At 39.8% G+C, this 20,990-nt stretch overlaps 4 protein-coding genes across 7 annotated transcripts; 1 reads left to right on the top strand and 3 right to left on the bottom strand.

Moving 5' to 3' along the window:
- Window positions 1-571: 571 nt before the first annotated feature.
- On the bottom strand, window positions 572-3,463 carry cimap1b (ciliary microtubule associated protein 1B). Of its 2 annotated transcripts, XM_031867369.1 has the most exons (7): window positions 3,401-3,463; window positions 2,242-2,357; window positions 1,945-2,148; window positions 1,661-1,762; window positions 1,452-1,573; window positions 1,220-1,360; window positions 572-1,140 (listed from the first exon to the last, which is right to left on the bottom strand). In XM_031867369.1, the coding sequence occupies exons 2-7, from the start codon at window positions 2,351-2,353 to the stop codon at window positions 1,048-1,050; spliced, it is 774 nt and encodes a 257-aa protein (XP_031723229.1). In that variant the 5' UTR covers window positions 2,354-2,357; window positions 3,401-3,463; the 3' UTR covers window positions 572-1,047. The 2 variants fall into 2 exon arrangements, with proteins under 2 accessions (XP_031723229.1, XP_031723220.1); XM_031867360.1 differs by lacking the exon at window positions 3,401-3,463 and having other exon boundaries at window positions 2,242-2,534.
- Window positions 3,464-4,151: 688 nt separating this feature from the next.
- On the bottom strand, window positions 4,152-8,427 carry LOC116394935 (protein tyrosine phosphatase domain-containing protein 1). Its single transcript, XM_031868347.1, has 13 exons — window positions 8,395-8,427; window positions 7,889-8,071; window positions 7,714-7,794; window positions 7,268-7,386; window positions 7,005-7,142; window positions 6,630-6,901; window positions 6,245-6,538; window positions 5,872-6,126; window positions 5,668-5,784; window positions 5,461-5,562; window positions 5,282-5,362; window positions 5,068-5,178; window positions 4,152-4,981 (listed from the first exon to the last, which is right to left on the bottom strand). The coding sequence occupies exons 2-13, from the start codon at window positions 8,068-8,070 to the stop codon at window positions 4,859-4,861; spliced, it is 1,875 nt and encodes a 624-aa protein (XP_031724207.1). The 5' UTR covers window position 8,071; window positions 8,395-8,427; the 3' UTR covers window positions 4,152-4,858.
- A 1,121-nt stretch (window positions 8,428-9,548) lies between these two features.
- LOC116394320 (ADP-ribosylation factor 4) lies at window positions 9,549-14,626 on the bottom strand. The gene is made up of 6 exons (XM_031867349.1): window positions 14,437-14,626; window positions 13,631-13,711; window positions 13,384-13,493; window positions 13,065-13,136; window positions 10,991-11,116; window positions 9,549-10,897 (listed from the first exon to the last, which is right to left on the bottom strand). Exons 1-6 carry the CDS (start codon window positions 14,501-14,503, stop codon window positions 10,811-10,813), a joined length of 543 nt encoding a protein of 180 aa, XP_031723209.1. The 5' UTR covers window positions 14,504-14,626; the 3' UTR covers window positions 9,549-10,810.
- Window positions 14,627-15,383: 757 nt separating this feature from the next.
- LOC116394311 (uncharacterized) lies at window positions 15,384-19,987 on the top strand. 3 transcript variants are annotated; one of them, XM_031867337.1, is made up of 12 exons: window positions 15,384-15,481; window positions 15,621-15,664; window positions 16,455-16,518; window positions 16,727-16,858; window positions 17,810-17,866; window positions 17,949-18,010; window positions 18,120-18,239; window positions 18,336-18,381; window positions 18,601-18,672; window positions 18,822-18,975; window positions 19,120-19,202; window positions 19,294-19,987. In XM_031867337.1, the coding sequence occupies exons 1-12, from the start codon at window positions 15,449-15,451 to the stop codon at window positions 19,447-19,449; spliced, it is 1,023 nt and encodes a 340-aa protein (XP_031723197.1). In that variant the 5' UTR covers window positions 15,384-15,448; the 3' UTR covers window positions 19,450-19,987. The 3 variants fall into 3 exon arrangements, with proteins under 3 accessions (XP_031723197.1, XP_031723187.1, XP_031723178.1); XM_031867327.1 differs by having other exon boundaries at window positions 17,762-17,866; window positions 18,363-18,381; XM_031867318.1 differs by having other exon boundaries at window positions 17,762-17,866.
- The last annotated feature ends 1,003 nt before the right edge of the window (window positions 19,988-20,990 follow it).

The raw sequence follows: 20,990 nt of genomic DNA, 5'->3' as shown, positions 1-20,990 counted from the left end.
TTGTTTTCTTTTTGTTGAATGACACACACAAAAAATGCCATGTCTGTTTTACCGTTAGGGAGGCCATTGGAGTACATCTCCCTTCATCACCTATTTAGGGACGTAAAGTTTAAAGGTGTTTGGAAATTGCACGCTTTTCTTTCTTTTATGACCTTTTTTTAACAGAAATGTTTTTGCTGCTACTACTAGGCCCACTACTACTGCTATTACTACTATTACTACTGCTATTACTAATACTACTACTTTTACTACTATTACTTTGACAGTAAAATCGTTTAGCTTCAGCTTTTCCTGCATTGTAATTCAGCTTTTAGCTTCTTTAGATAATGCATTTTAGTATTTTCAACAATGCTTTGCAATTGGTTTCATCTTTCATCACTCCAACGCATTTTCTGCAGGAAATGCATTTCTTTTCTTCTTTTTTTGTCATTTAAATGTTTATTCGTCCAAACACACCAACTCCATACACAGATACAAAAACTAGGCCTGTCAGACACCAAAATAAAACAAATAATAAATAACAATAGAAATAATTTTAAAAACAGCAGAATGAATAATAAAAAATAAAAAAACTTAAAGGCAGCTACAAGAAAGACTTTTGTAATGAATCAACTTGCCTCTTGCATCCCTTGGAGCCCAGGCTACATTCAATTTTACTTTTTTCTAGTTATACTTCTAGTTATGCTTTTGGTGCCTTGTCCGATTACAAATGAAACTGCAGTAATTTATAACAGTTACTTACTGAAAATTTTAATTATCAAATCAAAATAATCATCAGTTTTCTAAAACAACAAGAAATAGATACCTTGAAAAAAAACATGGTCTAAGACAATGGTCTAAAATACGTTGCATACGTCAAATTTCAAATAAGGAATACTTTGTGTTCATACCCTGAAAAGTCACAAGTACTGATACAAAATGGCCTTTAGGCATTGCAATAAAATCTGATTTCATTAAACTTGCACAGTTTGCTTTTTGTTCTTTATTGTGCTTTTTTTTTTTTTTTTACTTAATGCTGTGGGAATTTCCAAGATGTCATACTTGACATTATTCAGGCACCTCTACAATTAGGGGTACGATGAATTCCGAGTGACGCAGTCCAAAAGAGAAGCTTGGAGCTTTGGCTCTTGTGGAGGTTACCTGGGCAGAGAATAATGTCAGTGAAGGAACAAAATACAAAAATATTTGGGGCCTGATGATCAAAATAAATGTTTCTTACCCCCTCAGGATAGTATGCACCAGGTCCTGGTTTCTTTGTGTTTTCACCAGGTGGGAAGTTGCGCCCTGTCATGCTAAAACGGGGAGGCTTTTGTCCGTAAATACGAGGGTCAACAACTTTGTAGGCAGCAGGGCCAGGAGTCTGGATGGGGAACAAAAATGTATTGAGAACAAGTAAATCACAAGGTTTCTAGATGGGTTTTTTTTTTAACGGCCGTTTGACATTCACATACCTTCTTCAGGTCCTCATAGAAGGTTCCAATTTTGCTGCGGCCACGGAATGAGAAGGTGGGAGCTGCAGGTGTCAACACAGTGTTGAGCCCCAGCACTGGGGGCAGAGAGTAGGAGGCTGGACCTGCAGTTTGAGCGACAAGCAAAGTTTATATTGTATGCGCCATGGAACTTTGTAAACCCACAGCTGACACCAAATACAACATCTTACCTGGTGTTTGGATTTTGCTGACGTCTTTGCTCCTCCCAGTCAGAGAATAAGCAGGAGCAGAGTGGAAGCGCAACGTTTCTGAATGCTCTGGGGAGTATCTTCCTGAAACACCAAAGAAAGTTATATGAAAACACTGCTTACAGGTAAATTCCAAATGATAATAGTGTGCGTCACGATGAAAGCGGCATATTGTCAGCGTTCAGTGAATAGTCTCAGATTTGAGCTCAGCAGTACTCCATTTTCATATTCACAAAATCTGTGTAATTGTAAGGGGCTCTGCTGACCTGGTCCAGGGACCTGGAACTTTTCTAGCTCCTTTTGACGGCTGTGGAGTGAAAATGCAGGAGTGCCATCTCGGCCCAGTCTGGTGATGTTGGAAGGGATGAGGTATTTTGGTCCAGGGCCCTCTGAATCATACCTGCGTTCACGACGTGTCCCAAAGCTGAATATTGGTGCTTTGTGTTTAGTAGGGTCATGGTTAGAAAAACCTTTACGGGGGAAAAAAAGACAAATGATGTCAGTTATAAAAATTAATAATTGTGTCGGTGGTGAAAACGGCTTACTGGTGATTTGTGCCATACCTACGAGTCCAGGCAGTGCATACTTGGGTCCTGGATTACCATAGAGGGCAGCTATGGGCCCTCTTGGCTTGTGGGGCCTCCAGGTCCCAACCCAGTTTATAGCACTTGCCATTATCCTGAGAGAAAGATGGATTGTGACCGAAAGCATGTTGATGAATTAGCTTTTAAGTTATCAAGAAAAACAACAATGTTTCCCTTACTCAGGGTGTCTTTAAATTGGATGTGTAGCTCTCTTTAGAATTAGTAAGTAAGTAAGATATATTTATATAGCGCTTTTCACAGACTAAAGTCACAAAGTGCTTAACAGGAGCGGTATTTCAAACATAAATAACACAATGTGACCATACAAGGGCCAATCATTTACAAGGACAGGCTGTAACACATGAAATGTATTTAAGAAGGCACAATAAACAGAAAATACACAATTATAACATAGATTAAAAGCAGGCCCAGAGCATGAATTTTACCCAAACGTCAGTATAAACAGGTATGTCTTGGGACAGACAGATAATTTAACACGTTTGACCTGAGAGTACGGGCGGGTGAATAAGGGTCTGTCTGATGCTTAGGGTTCTTTAGAGTCCACTCTTAACTTGGTAAATATTTATTTAGATTATTTGCTGCAAATAATTGGGACTCTTTGCAACAGGCTCTTAAAGAGTGGGTATTATGGCAAAGATGTTGATGGCATGCTGTTAAAGCCTGGAGTTACTGATGGAAGTGCAACATTTAAATATTCAATAATCATTAAAACCATTAAGTGAAAAACATATACACATCTAAGGTATATATTCAGTTTAGTAACAATAATGTGTCTTCTGTTTCTGTGGTTGATTATTTCCCATACAGGCAATTAGTTAGCGTTAAATCATGAATCATTCTATTAGTGGCTTCTGAAACTACATTACACAGCAGTGAAAATGACTGCAGTAGTCCACTGTCACTTAGTTAAATACATTTTAGGCAAAGTACATGGAATAGATGCCTACTGTATACTAGTCGTTTGTGGGTAAACATTAAACACCAAAACCAGTGAACACATCATACACCCAGAGTATTCCGTAACAAAACCACAAGATGTCTACCAAATGCATAAAAATTGACATGCTTTCAATTTAATTCAGTTACTGACTTTAAATGAATAAATTCATTATTTTACCTTATTTATCCTGATCCTGCTGCGAGTGCCACTCACTCGCTCTCTCTCTCTCTCTGGAATTCGGCATGAGCATTGAACCAAAACACTGCTGTCAACTTCACTATGACAACTTACCATGGAGACAACTTTCTGACAGTGTCAACAGCAATTCCGAATATGTTTCTTATTGAAAACGCAGCATGCTGCAGATGGTGTAAATGATTTATTAGGCATGAAAGTCTGAAACAGGCCAAAGAATCACACTGTGGATATACTGTTTGGATTTTACCTGCTAGTATATGAGGGTACAGCAGCTTACATACTATTTAAGGTAGCCGACAGTAAACATTGCATCAGTGTCACTATTGAATTCTAATGGGGGGGGGGGCTTTACTTCAAGTTGAAGTACCAGCAAAATATTCAGGACTGGTGTCATAAGTAAATTACGATCAGGGTCCCACACTCTCTTAGGTGCACCCAGCGGACTTAAAGTAGATCAATCTTCTTCATCCACTAACTTTGTACCAATTGTTCATGATTGGCAATGGATGCTGGAAAGGGATAGGGATGTAAACTCAAAAACCTATGTTCCTTATGTTGTTATTGGCATATTTCTGCACATTTTTTTTGCGCCACTCAGCGGCTTTAATTGGATGATATCAGTAAGATTTGGGGACTGGGGCACCAGAAGCTAAATCTTGCCATGGCCTCCAAAAAGACTAGTAGCCGTCCTAATCTGCCTTTTTCACAGCAGACATTTTAACTGGTCATAGTAGGAAAAGCACAGGAGCCCAAAGGTGTTGCTAATAACATGCTAATAACATTAACCATGGCTCTGTTTCTATTCAAGTGTCCCAGGAAGCCATGACAATGTAACAGTGAGCATGCACAATACCAGGACCCTGAATCTGAAGAATAAATATCTAAAACTGCATTTAAAGCAAGTAGTCCTGAGACTTTATTCGTAAAGTAGTAAAGAGTACTCATGGCGTGGCGATGGAGTTCTGAATGGTTATTATAGTTCTTAGTCCGCATAACAAACCCTCATAGCTTAATCATATAGCTATCAAAACCTATTCTGGCACCTTACCAAGAGCCTAGATCCATCAGAGAAAAGCTGCCATTAACTGACGTGACTGATAGCTGCATTTGGCCAAGAGGGCCTCTCTGCCGTGTGCAGCTGCCAGAGGAAGCAGGGTAGACGTCAGGAGGGACGGCAGTGAGTAAGCCAGGCGAGTTCCCTCTACCACCAGCTTAAACAGATCACCGGGTATCCCAGGTGGTTAAAACCCCGACAGGCTTGGTGACCCTGACCCTTTAAACGGAGAGCTGGTTTATTTTATAGTCCTGTATCGAGGCTTAACTCCCGGATCTAACACTATAAATGTAAAACAAATTGCCCACAATCAGGTGCCGAAGATGAAATAACTTTTTAAATAAAACTGCTCTGTTAGTTTTTGTTTTTTAGATATAGACTCTTCAAAGTGTAGCATTGGTGCTGCAGGCCCTCCTGAGGTATGTGCAGTTGTGAAAGGTTTCTCTCAAACTCGCCTTCAGGACCTTAATCAAGGTTGCAAGGCTTCCCATTTCCTCCTGGGGGTGCTGTTGATAAAAAAAAAGGCTAATAATTATTTCTAATGGAACCACACACACACACTTAACATACTTTAATTCCACATGTGTCTTACCCTTGTAAGTGCTCGCCCCAATCGTTGCAGCACTGCATCCTCTCTGTGTGGACACAAGCTGGTCACTGTGCTCACACAGCTCAGTAGACAATAGATGGTGTGTCTTTGTGACTGTAATGATGTAATATTGAAAATAACTTTTTAAATCTTCGCCAAAGAGGTTAAGAGTTTTTAAGAAGAATACTCAAGTGTCAAATGATTATTCCTTCTTCACCTTCTTGAGCACACTGAGAGACGTCCTGTTGTTTGCTCCACAACTCAAACGCTCTACATCCTCTGCACTCAGAACAGGCTCCTGGATGAGGTTGGAAGAAACACAGACAGGACTGAGAGAAAGCACGGGAAGTGAAAACTAAAAAATCAAAACTTCAAGGTATATGTTTTGCCACTGACCCTCAACTTGTCCAGCCAGGTCCACAACAGACAACTGAGGACCTGAGGATCTGATTCGGTGACCAGCAGAGCCCAGCCACAGTCACTGCTGTTCAGTTCCTCCTGTTTATTAAAAGGCGAGTAACAGTATTAAGTCGGTGGTTTTAGAGCTCAAAATCAAAGTGACATGTTCTGATGTAAACTCAGGTTTGCACCAGTGTTTTTCACCTGCAGCAGAGCCGATCTTTGCAGTATGGTTTCTCCTCGAGGACCATGGTCTGCCATTGCCTTAGCAACAGCACGGGCGACTGAGGTTGGGCCAGGATAATGTGGATTTCTGCCAAACTTTATATTACATCAATCACTTTTAAAGCATTTATATCAAAGCTTTATTTGTTAGCTACATTTTCTGATATTAAGAATCACAGTTACCTCACTGTTAGAGCTGTATTTGGGAAGTGCCTTTTTCGCTGGGCACCTTGACCTCTTAGCACAGTTATTGTTTGTTGTCATGCTAGATATGGGGATGTTGAGTGTATGAGATGCCCTTTTGGTGGTCTGGTGGCCTGGTGAAAGTGGGGCAAGCATTGGACTACCGGGTCTCAGATCAGATCGTATCAAATTCTGTACACACCACTGCCTCTCATTTCCAAGTGCTGGGGTGCAGTATGGACTCAACTCCAGATCCTTCAGGACAAAATACAACAAAGTGAGAAACGCCTCAATGACCAGTTTGATTTTACAGCAGACATTCAGAAACTGTATGTAATTGTAGATAAATAATGTGAAATTGGACCTCAATTACTGCGATCTTGCTGAGGTCAGAGTCACTGTAGCTGCGTTTGTGCAACAGCACCTCTCTCTTCCTCTCCAAGAATCCCAGTGGCTCGTCCCAGGAGGACACCGACCCTGAGCTCAGCCACGCCCCCCTGTGACCCTCCCTCAGTAAGGGCAAGTACTGTTTGGACACCAGGGTCTCCCTCACAGTCCTGTTCAAGGTCCTCAGTACTGACCTCTTCTCTAGCTCAGCCTGGATCTCTGGAGGAGCAGGGAGCCCCAGGGCTAAGCAGGAGAGATGCACACACAGGAGATACACCACCTAATGGGAGGACAGACATGAGAAGGAGGTTAACTGTTTACAGGTATGTTGATGACAAAGGATTAATGTAATATAATGATAAGGTCCGGACCTTGGGTGTATGTCTGAGGGTGCGTGCCTCCTGGCCATGCAGCATTATTGCCTGTCGGTTTAGGTAATGCTGCAGGGTGAAAGGGACTCTATGCCGCATGCTGAGGTCTGGGTACTGGACCAGCTGTGTGCCAAGCAGGCGAGCAAAGTCAAACACCTGGCTGAGCTGCGCCCGGGTTTGGATAGAGCATGGCCTTTTAATCCTTACGTAGTGCACGGCCTCACTCGGGCTGATGCGCAGGGTGTAAATCAGGTAACAGGCTATCAGGACACCTGTTGAACAGCAAGAACACATGAGCAAACACACTACATATTCATAAGTGCATAACATGTGCACAGTTTATATGAACAGTAGATACAGTATTTGTATGCCTACCTGTCCTGCCCAGGCCTGCGTGGCAGTGCACAGCCACCCTTCCTTCCCTCACTGCAAAGGCCAAAACCTTCACCCCGTCGATAATACCGACGAGGGAGGACACACCGAAATCTTGCATCCCGAAGTTGTAAAAGTAAACTGCAAATATACCGATATGTGAATAAACCACGGCTGAACGTTAACTGTTTCTGCTTATTTACATTTCCCACGTTGTTGAGTGGTACAGTCTTCCATGTGGTGTATTTACTGTATCAAGATCTCACTGTCATTGTCCATGAAGATCTGTGGAGAGTATGTGAAACCACTTCCAGGCTCTAGGGGGGGTCCACAGTGAGCATGCTCTCCAGGGAGCTGCATGTTGATGATTGATCTGATGTTCAACCTGGGAAAAAGTGATAAATGATGTAGATGGTTGACACTAGTGCTGTGTTTGTGTATCAAATGTAATATTTATTGTTATAATAAATTACTTATATGTCCACAATTTATTTTTTTGTCTAATTAAAAAGCAATGTCACATGTCTTATCCACATTTTACTCCACTTTTTTTTAAACTAATTACCTGTGTGTGCAGAAGGGGTGGTACAATGATAATGTTCCCACCTTTTAAGCTCATAATTCCTACAACTCCTCATGTATCATGCGTATCCACACACTGCACAGGCACACAGGAGAACAACACAAACATTGCAGGAATTATAGTGATTACCTTCGAAATTGTTCAATGATGTTGTACTTCTCTATTAGATTATTGGATGGTCGTGCCATGGCAATAATGTCATCTGTCAGCCTGCAATAGGAAGAAGTTGATCATTAGTAAATTGCCACGTACTGTTTTTGATACGGCACCTGACACGGCAACATCTATGAGACTGCAGTCTCACCAGGAGGAGAAAAGGCCTCGAATGGCCTGTTGGTTTAATTTCCAACACTCTGGTCCTTCGTAGCGGCAGTCTATTCCTCCACAGGCCAGCAGACAGAGGAGCTTTGGTGGGATAGCCTTCACTAGGTTCTCCCTGGCCTGGGAGTAGGAAGGCTGTGGTACTGGTATCAAGGCCGGCAGCATCCTGCACCGAGAGAAAACCCCAAGATCAGCCTGAGACGTAACACGGTAGATGTGCAGGACTCTGCCCAAACTGGGCCAACCTCATGTTACCTTCTTGTCACACTGTATGTGAGCTTTTGACAAACACACGGCTTCTTAAACTGACAATTTTTGTAGCTGTGCGCTGTTGCTTTTTTCCAGTAATTTAGCAGAGTGTAAAAGTCTCAATACTAAAGTTGTTACCAAAGAAATTTGCCGGAAAGAATATCAAAAATAGCAACATATTCAAAATACAATGATTATATAATATTCTATAAAATACGATCAATAAAATGTGAAACTTACCCTTTTGATTGTGTTGGACAGTGAAGCTGTAAATCCCATTTAATGTGTTGCCGGCTTTAAGAGTGCAGGGAACTGAAAACTGCAGAACACACGTGCTCCTCTATGCTGACCCACAGAGATACACACACTGCACTGACCCAGCTCCACTAAGCCTGATTAGCTGTCATAAATACATTAGGAGAGACATTCACACATGATAGAAAGCCAATTATATAATGCTTATACCTTCACCTATTAACACTGTATGAAGGTTCTAATTACCAGGCACCAGCTAAAGCTTCAGACATGATTTTACTTAGATTGTGATAGAAAATAAGAATTGTTGGTCTCACTACTGTTAACAAGCACCGATAGGATTCTCCTTTACTTTGAAAGAACAACTTTATGTTGTTCATTCACCGTACAAACACACCAGCACTCTCTTTACCTTCACCACTTACCAACTATCTGAACCGATTTGAACATATTGTGGATGAAAGGGTATTTCAAACTTGACTTCCTTAAATACACGAAACGTAAATAAACAGGTCTTCATTTTAAGGACCAAGCATGAGGCACAGAAAGGCCTCTCCCACGCATAACATATGGTTTGTTATTGTTGTGTACTTTTGTATTATTCAAACATGTAGAAATAAACTCTATACTCTGTAAATGTTTCTGATTATCTGCATATGTGTATGGGCCTGGTTCTTATTTTGAAACTGACATTTGTTTCAAAAGTTCCTGAGTTTCCACAGACCCCAACATAATTCAAAGAGGTAGAATTAAAAGGCATCTTTTATAGTGTTGTTTACTTCCACTTCAATTTACATGCAAACTGCCACAAAAACCAACAAGACTCATTTAGTAAACAACCATTTACTGACCGCAACATGTTGTGAAAATACACAGAATCATATGGATTAACATGCTGGCATGTTCTCTCCCAGGTATCAACAAAGATCACCTGCAGGCAGGGTGGTTTACACCTGTAGGAGAGCCACATGACGACACTTTAGTTCTTATGCAAAATGATTTTGCTTGCCTGCAAAATGATTTGACCTTCCATTAATACAGTAATCAAAATGCTTTTATAGTCCATTTTGAATGAGTAAAAGCTTCAAGTCCAGATGAAAGTGCCTGTCCTCATCAATGAGTGGAGTCCAAAACGCAAATTTGTTTTAACGTTGTCTTTATTTAGAGCTTTTTTTTTTTGTAAAATAATTTTTGGGAATAATTTTAAGAGTGGCAGCTCCAGCATCTGCAAGCATGGGTTGGAATGTATACACAAAAATAAACTAATGGGGCAGGTATGCTTTAGTTTACAGTACTCTTCAGACAGTACAACAAACTCAAACAAAAGAACATGCTACTTTACTGCGTCGCACTGACATTGGCCATGTGTCAACACTGGAAAGGTGCTTCCTTCCTCCTTTCAGGGAAACAAGATGTTCTGTTAGTGTGTCAGTAGAAATGAAAAATCTAATTAAATCCCTTTTCCATGCATGGTGGCTATATATAACAAAAAAAAAAAAAAAAAAAAGGCTAGAAGGATGTAAACAGTATGAAATCCTGGTTGATAGTTAAGTTGTAAAGAAGCAATGTACATTCACACTAGTGTGGTTCTGCTGCACCTCAGCTTACACTGCAGAACAAAAGGAAGCGTCTTTCAAAAACAAACAAGTCACTTAAGCGCCTAATGAGTGAGTATAGCCTCAGAATGAGATATGAAAAGGATTAGTCAGATTTGTGTTAAGCGGGACCAGAAGGCACAATATTCCCTTTGGATCCATTTACTGGGAGGCCATGTGGTTCCACACAACTAACTATTTATCTGGAAAAAAAAAAAAATCAATGCAATCCTCGTCCATCTCATTCTACGGGCTACAGGCCTTTACAGAAATGAGCAACGGGTGAGATAAGCAGGAGGAGTTGTAGAGATGACGTCCCTCACCAAAGCTCTAGTTATGCTATCCCCCAAGGTTCAGCTCAATAATGGCTATAAGAAAGTCAAACAAGTATACAAGTGGTCAATTACTGCAAATTCTGCCTAGACAGCAGCAGAGGTGAAGAAAAAAAAAAAAAAAAAACTTCAATCACTTCATTTATTATTTGTTTTCATAAAATTTCCCCTAAACGGCCATTTGCTCATCAGGCAACTGGATGTGGAATTACAAAGTGTTGCCATGTAAGAGTTGTGGAACAGAAGGAGAAAACACACTATATCAACAGAGAATAAGGTAATGTTAATGATAAGAAAAGAAAAAAACAAAAACATGTGATAGTAAAATTCCCCAAAGACGATTATATATTGTCCACCAGCCTTCTCCTCTTTGTGAACATTGGTTCTGGAAGAACAAATGTTTCTGGATTGAATGTCTGTGCCTTCTGTCCTGTCCTGTCGAGCCTCATCTCTCTCCGTTAGGCCGAGCCTTCTTTAGGTCTTTAACAACTCTCTGGATAGCCAGTCAAGTCCCTCATACAACCCAGTGCCCTGGGTTGCGCAGGTTGACTGAATGTGCCACTGTGGGGTAAGAGATTATACCAGTTAGATATGAGAAAGATAAGAACGCAACTCTCAGATTAATTTTACTGCATGTTTAGTCAGATTACTTACATTTTTGTGGTGGAGGGTCTGTAGGCCAAGCTTGTCTGTGAGTTCGCTGACTGATAAGGCATTGGGAAGGTCCTGTTTGTTAGCAAACACCAGCACAATAGCGTCTTTCAACTCATCCTCAGTCAACTAGAGGGGCAGAAACAGATTTCAACATCAGCTCTAAGATTTCAGAAACAGATTCAAGAGTGATTATATTCACAACATACATTGACAGTGAGATGATATTATGGGTCTGTCGTGAATACGTAGGAAGTCTAAAATCATTAGAATTACTCAAGGCAGTATAGATACAGTACTGTATACCAATGTAGTCAGAGTACATGCTTCAGAAATGCAAACGATGGACTAAATGCACAACAATAAGACGTGGTTCATATCCCTCAGCAATAATGCAAAAATAAGCAGTTTGGCTTTTTTTTTTTTTGCTGAGGAAGGTTCCTAACTGAGTGAATTGACCCAGAAGTCTCTCAGTGGCAACCATGATGAGAGCTGGTCGAATTCTTGGAACGCTAACAAAATTTGCGTCAATGCTTCCTTTCCTATCTCCTTAAGCAGAGGGTACTCTGGATCATCTTTTACAAAAGTAAAGGAGATCGTAGTGTCATTTAGGAGTAACATTTAAACCGATGCACGATTTTTCTTTACAGGGTTATCTCAGTTTATCAAGCCTGCACGAAACACCGTAAGAACGCGTTGGGGGAATGTCGAAGATGTGCTTTTAGTAGTCCATCTTTGGGGCAGACCCACGTCAATAACATCCACCGCCGCAGAATTATTTAGCCTACTGTACGTGCAGTCTGATTCTCTTAGTACCACGGTTGTCTTTTCCTGAGACCATATCAATTTAATTATCCTTCACATCTTTCCTTGACCTCATGACGTTTTTCATGGAGATCCAGGAACAGTGGGAAGTGTAAGACAGTGTTTTTGACTCCTCGACTGCAGCCCACTTCTTCACAATGTCCCCGTTTGAGTCTAGCCTTTTAAACAGCTGGAGGTTTAGGAAGCAGCGTATTCAGAGTAATGGTGAGACAAAACAGCTGTCTTTACTCACTCACATTTTACCTAAAAACAAAACTATAGTCTGATGCGCCTTCCCCACTGGCCCTTCAAGGTTCAAATAAAAAAATACATGCAACATAATGACAATGTAAAAATGAAACAATGCAATACACTCAAGTCACAATGTGGAGCCATGTCAAGTGGCATTTCACTTCTCACAATATTTTGGTGACTCATCAATATGTTGATCACACCTATTGCAATGAACAGGTTACGTCAGTAACACTGAGGAAGCACAAAGCAATTATAATATGAGGATTAAGGCTATTGGGCACTTCCACCATTGATGTGCTTGGAAGAAGTTAACATTGTTACCTAATGATGTCAAAATCCATGGGCTAGCCATGCAACATGCACATCAACAGATCCTGCTAATTTCCCAAAGGGATGAACAAATACAGGTTTTAGTTTGATGAAATATCTTCGTCAACAAACCTTTCCCCCCCCCACGACGAAGACAAGACGATGAAGGGACAGCACCAGCGTCATTAACCATTATCTGTGACTACGTCAACATGCAATATCTTTGAAGGACTAAAACGCCTTGGTAGCCAAATCCTTACTGCGCAAGCCACTTAAGATCAAACTGCAGAACTTTGGTTGCATATGACAGCAGCCTCTCTCCCCCCATTTCCAGTCTGCCACTAAACTCTTAATCTGTCCAATAAAGGGAATAAAAAAGACCAACTTAACCAGAATCTTTTACTTTTCTTCTCCGTTACTCCGTCTCAACCACACGCTGCGGCCCTCAGTCCCTCAGATCTGACAATTGTTCTAATACATTGCAAGAGGTTTGCGGTTTGAGTCTAGTTCGGTGGTTGATTAATACATATTCTGCATGTTGAGCGGTGCAAACTAAAATTTGATTAAAAAAAAGACTTTTCATCAACTAAACTACGAAGGATAAAAATGACTGAAACGTGACTAAACATAATACATGTTCTTTTATTTAAAGATGAAAACCAAGACTGAATCTGAAATCGCTTCTAAGCTGAACATAATACAAACCTACCATCTTCCTGAGCTCATCTGAAGATTCTGCCACTCTTTCTCGGTCATTGCTGTCCACCACAAAGATGAGGCCCTAGACGAAACATTAACGGTGTTAGTTTTCCTTTTCTTTAACTAAGATGCTGAGAAATTGCCAATAACTGAATATGACTGGTTGGGAGAAAAGAAGTATTTGTGAAGCTTCAGCATTATACTTTGACATGAATACTGGTTGATTAGAGAACTTCACCGACACTGCATTTTACTATATCAAACATGGGCGTAGCTTTGCATTATGAAAGCGGAGTCGTCCCACGGCACTGGGGCAGTCACAGCCATACCTGCGTGTTCTGGAAGTAATGTCTCCAGAGGGGTCTGATCTTGTCCTGGCCACCCACATCCCACACAGTGAAGTTGATATTTTTATATTCTACCGTCTCCACATTGAAACCTTTACACGGGAAAGAGAGTAGACCGATCCTTATAGCATTGCACACAAAGTTAAATGAGTCAAACATGTTGAGGGACACATTAGACGATCAAAATGACTTTAAGTGATCTTATAATCAGTGTTAGTGTGTCTCTTACCAATGGTTGGGATGGTGGTCACGATTTCACCAAGCTTCAATTTGTACAAGATAGTTGTTTTCCCGGCAGCATCCAGCCCAACTAAAGTGGAAAAGTTGGATTAAAATCAACATTTTATTAATTACATTAACTTCATCGAGAACATAGGACTCCCTAACTATCCGAAAACAGGATTTAAGATTAGCACACAATGACACTTCCATCACACGTCACAAGGAGCTAGTCAGCGCTAACGTTACCCAATAACAAGTTACCCAAAGCAGAGAACAGAAAACGCTAACAACAAGTTACCGTCTAACAATTTAGGTTAACAAATAACATTTCTTTATATGTGTTAAATAAATAATCAATAAACAACTTCTAATCCCAACTAAACAAAACGTGAAGTTAGGAAGTGTTAATAGACCCACTTGGCAATTGCGGCCAAACTATCTTTTATTAAAAAGCTATTAAAATGTAAAAGAATAAATAATTCGTTATATTTAAGCCGTTTTCAGGGAAAAAGTTGTCGTTTGCAGACTCATTGCCAAACTTCTTTAGAAACACCCGAAATGAAGCTAACGTTATGAGCTAACTTAGCGCTTGCTGGGAAAGCTAACGTTAGTTATATTATACATACACTCTACAACTGTAATAATCATATGGTTGTACATTTAGTTTTCATTCCGCTGCTGCCCCACTGTTGTACTTTGACAGTTTGATAACCGCGCTGCCATTGAAAGCACATCAAGACCGAGCTAGCTAACTACTTATCAAGCTACCATCTAGTGTGTGGCTAGTTAGTTAGCCGCACAGCCTTCACTCACCCATCAAAATCCTCATTTGTTTTTTGCCAAAAAACTTATCAAAGATCGACGACATGGTGAGCCCCATAGCTGCTCGATGATGTCTGACTATACTGTAAGAAAGAAGCACTGATATTAGCCACAGCAACACCGACGTGTGCTAGTTGTACACTGATCCGGTTATAGGACACTGCCGAGTGCCACGTCCGGGCCAACGTGGAATCTACGACGTCACCAGTTTGAATCAACTTTATCAACACACACATCGCATCACAAGACATAGTCTGTAAACATTAACTTTTTGAGTGCACCGTGTTGTCTTTTTGTAATACACATACAAGCTGTTCTTTTTATTCAATACACCCCGCGCCATCACGGTGTAGTCCGTATTTAACACGGAGGAAATGACTTGGAAGTTTTTTTTAATGCTGAAAAGTTGTTTTTCATCACGCTGTAAAATGCAGGACTGTTTCGTGCCACTAGATGTCTCTGTATCACAGATGTTTATCCTGAATCGAGTAACATGCTTCACTGCACTCCACAGTTCACAACACTGTCTCTCATAAACAGGGGGGGTTATGAGAGACAGTGTGTGCGTCTAGAGCTGCTTGTTATTAATGCAATACATTACAGAGAAATCCTCATGACAGTTGATGGTAAACATTTGGCACGGAAGCAGAGAAAATAAGGACATCTAGTGTCTACAACTGTTATTTTGGAAGGAAATTGAAGCATCTGACAACGAAGGTCCAAATAGTACGGGGGTATTCTGCTTCATAGTTTTAATTTCTTGAAAGACTGGTGGCAAAACAAGGGAAATTCCCATTCCAACTAGGGGTTTCGATTTAAAAGTGTTAAGCACACACTCAAAGCAGGTGGAGTCAACACAGCAGCACATGACAAGGTGTGCACTTATAGAGGTGTGCTTTGACAAGAAGTCATATTTTCACAAAGGCCTGTTATGGAGACGTGTTATTTAGCTGTGCCCAAACAGAGTGTGCATTTTGAATAGATTGATTATTGGAGATTCACCATGAAGCTCAATGGTACACTGAGTGGAGATCAGGTAGGCACTTACACTTAATAGCTTATTTTCTGTGAGTGATTCAATTAATTTAAATTGAAAACAGCTTCTTTCAATAAAAACTATTGGGATGGAAATAATACATTTCTGGTAACATGTTTGAATTCTGTTTTTTCTTTAGATTGATGTTCTCTCCACTGTGTACTTGGCGTTACTTACTCCCAGGTAAAATGCTTTGTCATACGTTTTCTCTTTCATGCTTGATTCCTTACTAGCAATGAATGTTATTTGTTTACATTAGGAGTTTTTATAGCAACCAGATTATGGCATATAAAATGAGTTGTACAGTAAGACTATCAGCAGAACAACAATCTTATAATTTCAGTTTTCTGATCAGGAGAGGTTTGCCAGACTAGCATGGCAACATTTAAGAAGATGCTGGCTTATGTATTCTCTCTCTGGCTTTCTTTAGTGTTCTTACCTCGTGTTCTATTATGAATATTTCCACCATGTAAATGTAATGAGTATTCAGCACTGAGTTGTAGTTCACAGGATATTTTCTGAAAATTTAAAACTTCTTTCAGTAAACTCAGTCTCCCTGCTGCTGTGTACTGCTTGGTTTCTTTCTTTTGCTTGTGACAAAGAAAGCCAAATAATAGCATGGTGCTCAAGGAAATGCGGGAAATAAATCAGTTAGTTAGTTTCTATGGAGCCAAGAGAAGGGTTATGATGTCATCGTACAGCTTTATATGCAGGTGTCACATGTGTCTGAGGTAAGATGTCTTTCAGACATAGGGGCCTCTCTCATCCTCAGACACTGACCAGCTCAATAAACCCATCTTGTCTCATCTTTAGTGTTGATGTGGTGCCAAATGACCATGACTTTGCAACTTTGTGTTCATCATTTATTTTAAACCTTATACACGTGGTCAAGAAATCAACGCAGTGCTAATGTCGTTTTGCCCAAGCCTCTATGGTGTTGTATAATACTCCACATATCTCTGATTAACTGCAGCGTGATTGGGAGTTTTTCTGTCCTGGTGGTTTCCTTAGTGAGATGGAGGCACCTAAAAGAACAGGTGAGTCAGGTTGCTTGTACTTATGTATTTGTGTTACTGTATGTTGTGTGGTTGATCAATAGACTATATATATATTCTATAGTTTTTATAGTTTATTGAGGTTTTGGTACAGAGTGTTTTAGTCCAGGGAATTTGTTGACTTTTGTCTTCTTATGCATCTCACAGTTTTACAGCAGAGCAACATCCTTTACATGTATTTGTTTTGCAGGTGCACCTCCTGGTGCAGCTCGCCCTGGCAGACCTCCTGGCTGCTCTGATCCTGATGTCCACCAGTGTCATGAACAAAGTGGGCACTGACAACAACATAGCCATCTGCCAATACAGCCTGCCGCTGTCACTGGTGAGAAACAATTACTTTCACTTTGTTAGTAATCATTTACAAGGTTGTTTCCTGGTGGGTGGGGGGGTCATGTCTGAGGTGTAATGTACTTCAACCAGACAGGGACAGACAGGGCTTGGGTAAATACATCCACTCAGATGTTGGTACTTCCTAGCTGAAGTATCAGTCTTCAGGGTTTAAGGTCAGATCACTATCTCAGTGTTGAATCACATCACTGCAGTTACTTACGATTGTAACTACTGAGCAGTAAAATAAGTCAAAACCTTGTGTTCATTATATTACATCTATAAAGCAAAGGGGCTGGCGGTTTTGCTGCTGTGTCATGTCACATTGTATTTCACAGTGATAAGAGTTAAGGGCAGGGTAGTTATTGATTTTACATAAAACAAATGTAAAAGAATAGATCGTCGGAACAAAAACAGTGTTACGCAGTTTCATTCAGTTCAGATTGTGGCTTTCTTTCAAAATGCAGATTTGAAAAATGTTTTGCCTTTTAAAGTCCAATATTTATTCAAAGCAAAATGTCAGGTTACATTTCTGAATAGATGAAAATGAAATGACCTCAAGCCTAAAATGAATAATTTAATTGGTTGGAGTGATATTCTCAAAACATCTCAGTCCTTAAACCCTAATTTAACCTCTTCAAAGAAACTATTAATGGAGTTTTAAACTAGTCACTGCTCACGGTGTACATGTGTGCTATGGTATTTAATGCATGCAAACAAAAACTATTACCTTTGGGAAGTCATAACTAATCAGATTCAAGTCGTAGGGTCATATATATATATATATATATATATATATATATATATATATATATATTTTGCTTCACTGTATATTGTGCTGCAATAAATTGTTATACTTGACGGTTGCATATTTGTGTGCTTGTCCATTCCTTTCCAGACATTTTATTTAATTTCATTTCTGCTTGTGGTGGTTTACGCATGGAAGTCAAAGAATGCAATCCATGGGTGGAGAGCAAGTCCCACAGAGGATGAGGGGGTGCAGGTGAGGCTTCCACTGCATTTGTAGATTATAATTTGTACAAAAACAGTAACAACTAATTCAATAATGTAATTCTCCCCATCAGTCTGGTTTACAGAGTCGGTGTAGAAGGAAAATAGTCGGTATACTTGTATATGTCATTGTTTGGTGAGTTTGTTAACAGCATACTATAACTTGAATTACCTCTCCAGCATTTTTAGACGTCATCTTGGTGTACACATTTTAATTCTGTATCTCTGTTTTTCCAATATCACAGGTTGATGCCCATTGCAATGTACTTAGCATATGTGCTCACTCCCTTCATAAAATCTAGCCCGCTGATTCCGGTCACTGACAGCTCACTTATTGTCCTTAATGATACCAAATACTGCACCAGGTGAGCACACAACGTTTATTATGAACTTACACTAAAGTCACTGCAGCAGGTCTGTTCCCCTGCCTCTTTTTGACCTTTTGATTTTCTTTTTCTTAGTTGTATTTTGTTTTTGCATGTCTGGAGGGATTCCTGCTCTGATGCTGTGAGTATAAATCTCTCTCGACACTTTTTTAAACCAAAAGACTCTTTGTATACACATTCACTTAAATTTCCAGTGTTTTCATTTCACAGCATTTGTTCTATTATTGTTTAATTGTACTGTATTTGATTGGCATTGTTATATATTGTATTTGTTATAAAAGCACTATGTTATAGTTTGTACTGTAATGTGTCAAAGCTATCATGTTTATTTTCTTCCCAGGAAAGAATTCATGACACTTTCATCAGAGTTTTTCTTTTCCTCATTGTGATACCAGTGATACTGTCTTGCTCTGTAAGTTATAAGCAATCATATTACATTTGTCATTTACAGTTTTGTTTAAATATAGTTATGATTTATAATTTCACAGTGCTATCTAAAGCCTTGAATTAAATATTTACATGTGTGTAAGCAGACTGCAATCATTTTTTTTCTTGTTTCAGGTCATTTACTATAAGGTTGGTAAATGGTATGAAAGACATGAGCAGGAAGGTCTATTTCCTGTGGAGGGAGATGGACGTTCAAGAAGGAGATTCAAAATAGTGTTTTCTACAGCAAGAAATATGGTGATAGTCATCTTATTCTGCTGGACACCAGGTACACACACGCACACACACACACACACACACACACACACACACACACACACACACATACGTATTTAAATCTAATGTACCACACCTCATCAAATTTAAATCAATATCAGAATGATGCCTCACTGTGTCTTTCTTTCTGCTGTAGCTCTTTTCCTCATTCTACTGTCTATCCTGATGATCTGGACAAACATTGAACAACGCAGCCTATTTGGCCTTTATATGGTACAGGTATGTTTCAGAAGGGGAAGAATGTAAATGAGAAAATTTAAATATCATCCGATATCTGAGTTGCAGATTGCATTATTTGTATTCCTTTCAGGCTGCAAGTGTGTCCCTGCAAGGCTTCCTGAACAGTATGGTTTACGCTTGGAGACGGCCCAACTTCACGGAGGCCGTTCTTGGGGAGAATACCCCCCTGGTGGCACAGCAACGCCTGGCCTTCTTTGAAGAATCACTGAGTAGCTCAACGTGCTGAGAGACATTTGTTGTGCTGCGGAAACAATATACTGGCCTGAGGCAGACTGACCCCACGCCTGCACACTTCATGACTTCATGTCAATCTAGACTGAAACACAAACTGATCTCATTTGTGAGCTGAGGATGAAAATAAATTGAAGAAAAAGATGAAGGACACACAAAGACTCTTTTTAAAAAACAACAACAACTGATTTTTTTCATGAATCGAGCAACGTATGGTAGCATATTGTTTTGTATAAATGGGGACAAAAAGGACTTCTGGATGAATTGTAGAATTGTGTTGTATTTATATATGTGCTATTAATGTACTGTTTTATTCAGATTTAAAAGATGCCATTAGGAATTATGGATATAGTTATTTTGTCATATTTGTATTTATAAGGTACTTTTTGACCAAGTGGCAATAATTGACTTGTTATGCAACAGTCCCTCTGTAGTTCAAGACAAGAATCATGAAAAACCTGTTAGGGTTGTATAATCTGCATTCCCCGCCGTGTCATTTCAGAAGCATGTGTCGCTTATACATTAGAGTTCAATCTGAGGGGTATTTATGAGTTGGAACAGAGAGGAATGCTGAGTTGCTGTAGACAAAGAAGGAATAAAATGTCTGCAACCATACATATATCTCATAAAGAATAGCGTGTTGTTGTATAACTGAAGTCACACATCAGGCATACATGTTATATGGTTGTTCAGTGTTCACACACACAAGCACACGCGCAAGGATCAGTACACTTTAATGTTATGATATCCTAAACTTCATGGTCATGTTTAAGCATGTGTTTGTCTCTGAGTTGAAGTCTCTTTTAATGGTTGACAGACTGCAGGCCAACCTGTTGGTGTTTGATCACCTGACTCACTCATTTATCCACTGTACTGTAAAGTCATCTTGATGTTCACTTTCTTTGCTGATGGTCACACAGTCGCCTACATGAGGGCAACACACACAATATAACATAAGGGATATACTCAACAGTTGTATGAGATGAGATGTGTCCAAAATGATTTGCCTGTTTAGTAACAAGTTTTTGTTTTTCCATTGTGTTCGTTCCCTTGTATGATATGTTGAGCAATTATCACAGATCCAAATTGTTGAGTCGTTTTACTATGATGAAAAGCTATGCAGCATGCATCACCTGAGCCTTCTGATCTCATTTTAATTTCTTTGGAGCAATCCTCTGATGTGCCGCAGATATCCTGCCTGTTCATAGATAACATGTGATAAAAATACTGACTGTGCACCACAGTTTTACTAAAAACCAGCCACATTCAGCAGCTTTACAGTACCTGGGACAGAAAGAGATTTGATAAATCTTGTTCCTTTAAACATAAGGCCAACTTTTGAAGCCTTTAAGCAGCACATTCACATTTACAGACTGTTTGGTCTTATTGTTATTATTTCGGTCATGAGTAGAAAGGAGCCAACCAGAGCAAACCTTTTATTATTGTATTCATTATGCTTGAGCATGACAGGGCTCACGGCCATAAACTGCACCCGTAATGTAGTGACAATAGTGCATGTTCATGTTTTGTCTCTGT

This window comes from Anarrhichthys ocellatus, unplaced genomic scaffold, assembly GCF_004355925.1.
Source record: "Anarrhichthys ocellatus isolate YVR2014 unplaced genomic scaffold, GSC_Weel_1.0 scaffold2, whole genome shotgun sequence".
In the NCBI taxonomy this organism is placed as follows: domain Eukaryota; kingdom Metazoa; phylum Chordata; class Actinopteri; order Perciformes; family Anarhichadidae; genus Anarrhichthys; species Anarrhichthys ocellatus.
The sequence above is the reverse complement of the archived record's forward strand: the minus strand, read 5'-3'. Positions and strand labels throughout refer to the sequence as shown.

Coding starts and splice junctions, on each gene's coding strand:
- cimap1b (XM_031867360.1), bottom strand. CDS start 2,389: ATGCTTTCGGTCACAATCCATCTTTCTCTCAGGATAATGGCAAGTGCT. Junction 2,149..2,241: donor TGCACTGCCTGGACTCGTAG/GTATGGCACAAA, acceptor TCCCCCGTAAAG/GTTTTTCTAACCATGACCCT. Junction 1,574..1,660: donor CAGCAAAATCCAAACACCAG/GTAAGATGTTGT, acceptor CTCAAACTGCAG/GTCCAGCCTCCTACTCTCTG.
- LOC116394935 (XM_031868347.1), bottom strand. CDS start 8,070: ATGCTGCCGGCCTTGATACCAGTACCACAGCCTTCCTACTCCCAGGCC. Junction 6,539..6,629: donor CCCTCAGACATACACCCAAG/GTCCGGACCTTA, acceptor TCCTCCCATTAG/GTGGTGTATCTCCTGTGTGT. Junction 5,363..5,460: donor CCTGGCTGGACAAGTTGAGG/GTCAGTGGCAAA, acceptor AACCTCATCCAG/GAGCCTGTTCTGAGTGCAGA.
- LOC116394320 (XM_031867349.1), bottom strand. CDS start 14,503: ATGGGGCTCACCATGTCGTCGATCTTTGATAAGTTTTTTGGCAAAAAA. Junction 13,137..13,383: donor ATTACTTCCAGAACACGCAG/GTATGGCTGTGA, acceptor TGTTTCGTCTAG/GGCCTCATCTTTGTGGTGGA. Junction 11,117..13,064: donor CAGATGAGCTCAGGAAGATG/GTAGGTTTGTAT, acceptor CTGCCCCTCTAG/TTGACTGAGGATGAGTTGAA.
- LOC116394311 (XM_031867318.1), top strand. CDS start 15,449: ATGAAGCTCAATGGTACACTGAGTGGAGATCAG. Junction 15,665..16,454: donor TTGGCGTTACTTACTCCCAG/GTAAAATGCTTT, acceptor GATTAACTGCAG/CGTGATTGGGAGTTTTTCTG. Junction 18,673..18,821: donor CAGTGATACTGTCTTGCTCT/GTAAGTTATAAG, acceptor TTCTTGTTTCAG/GTCATTTACTATAAGGTTGG.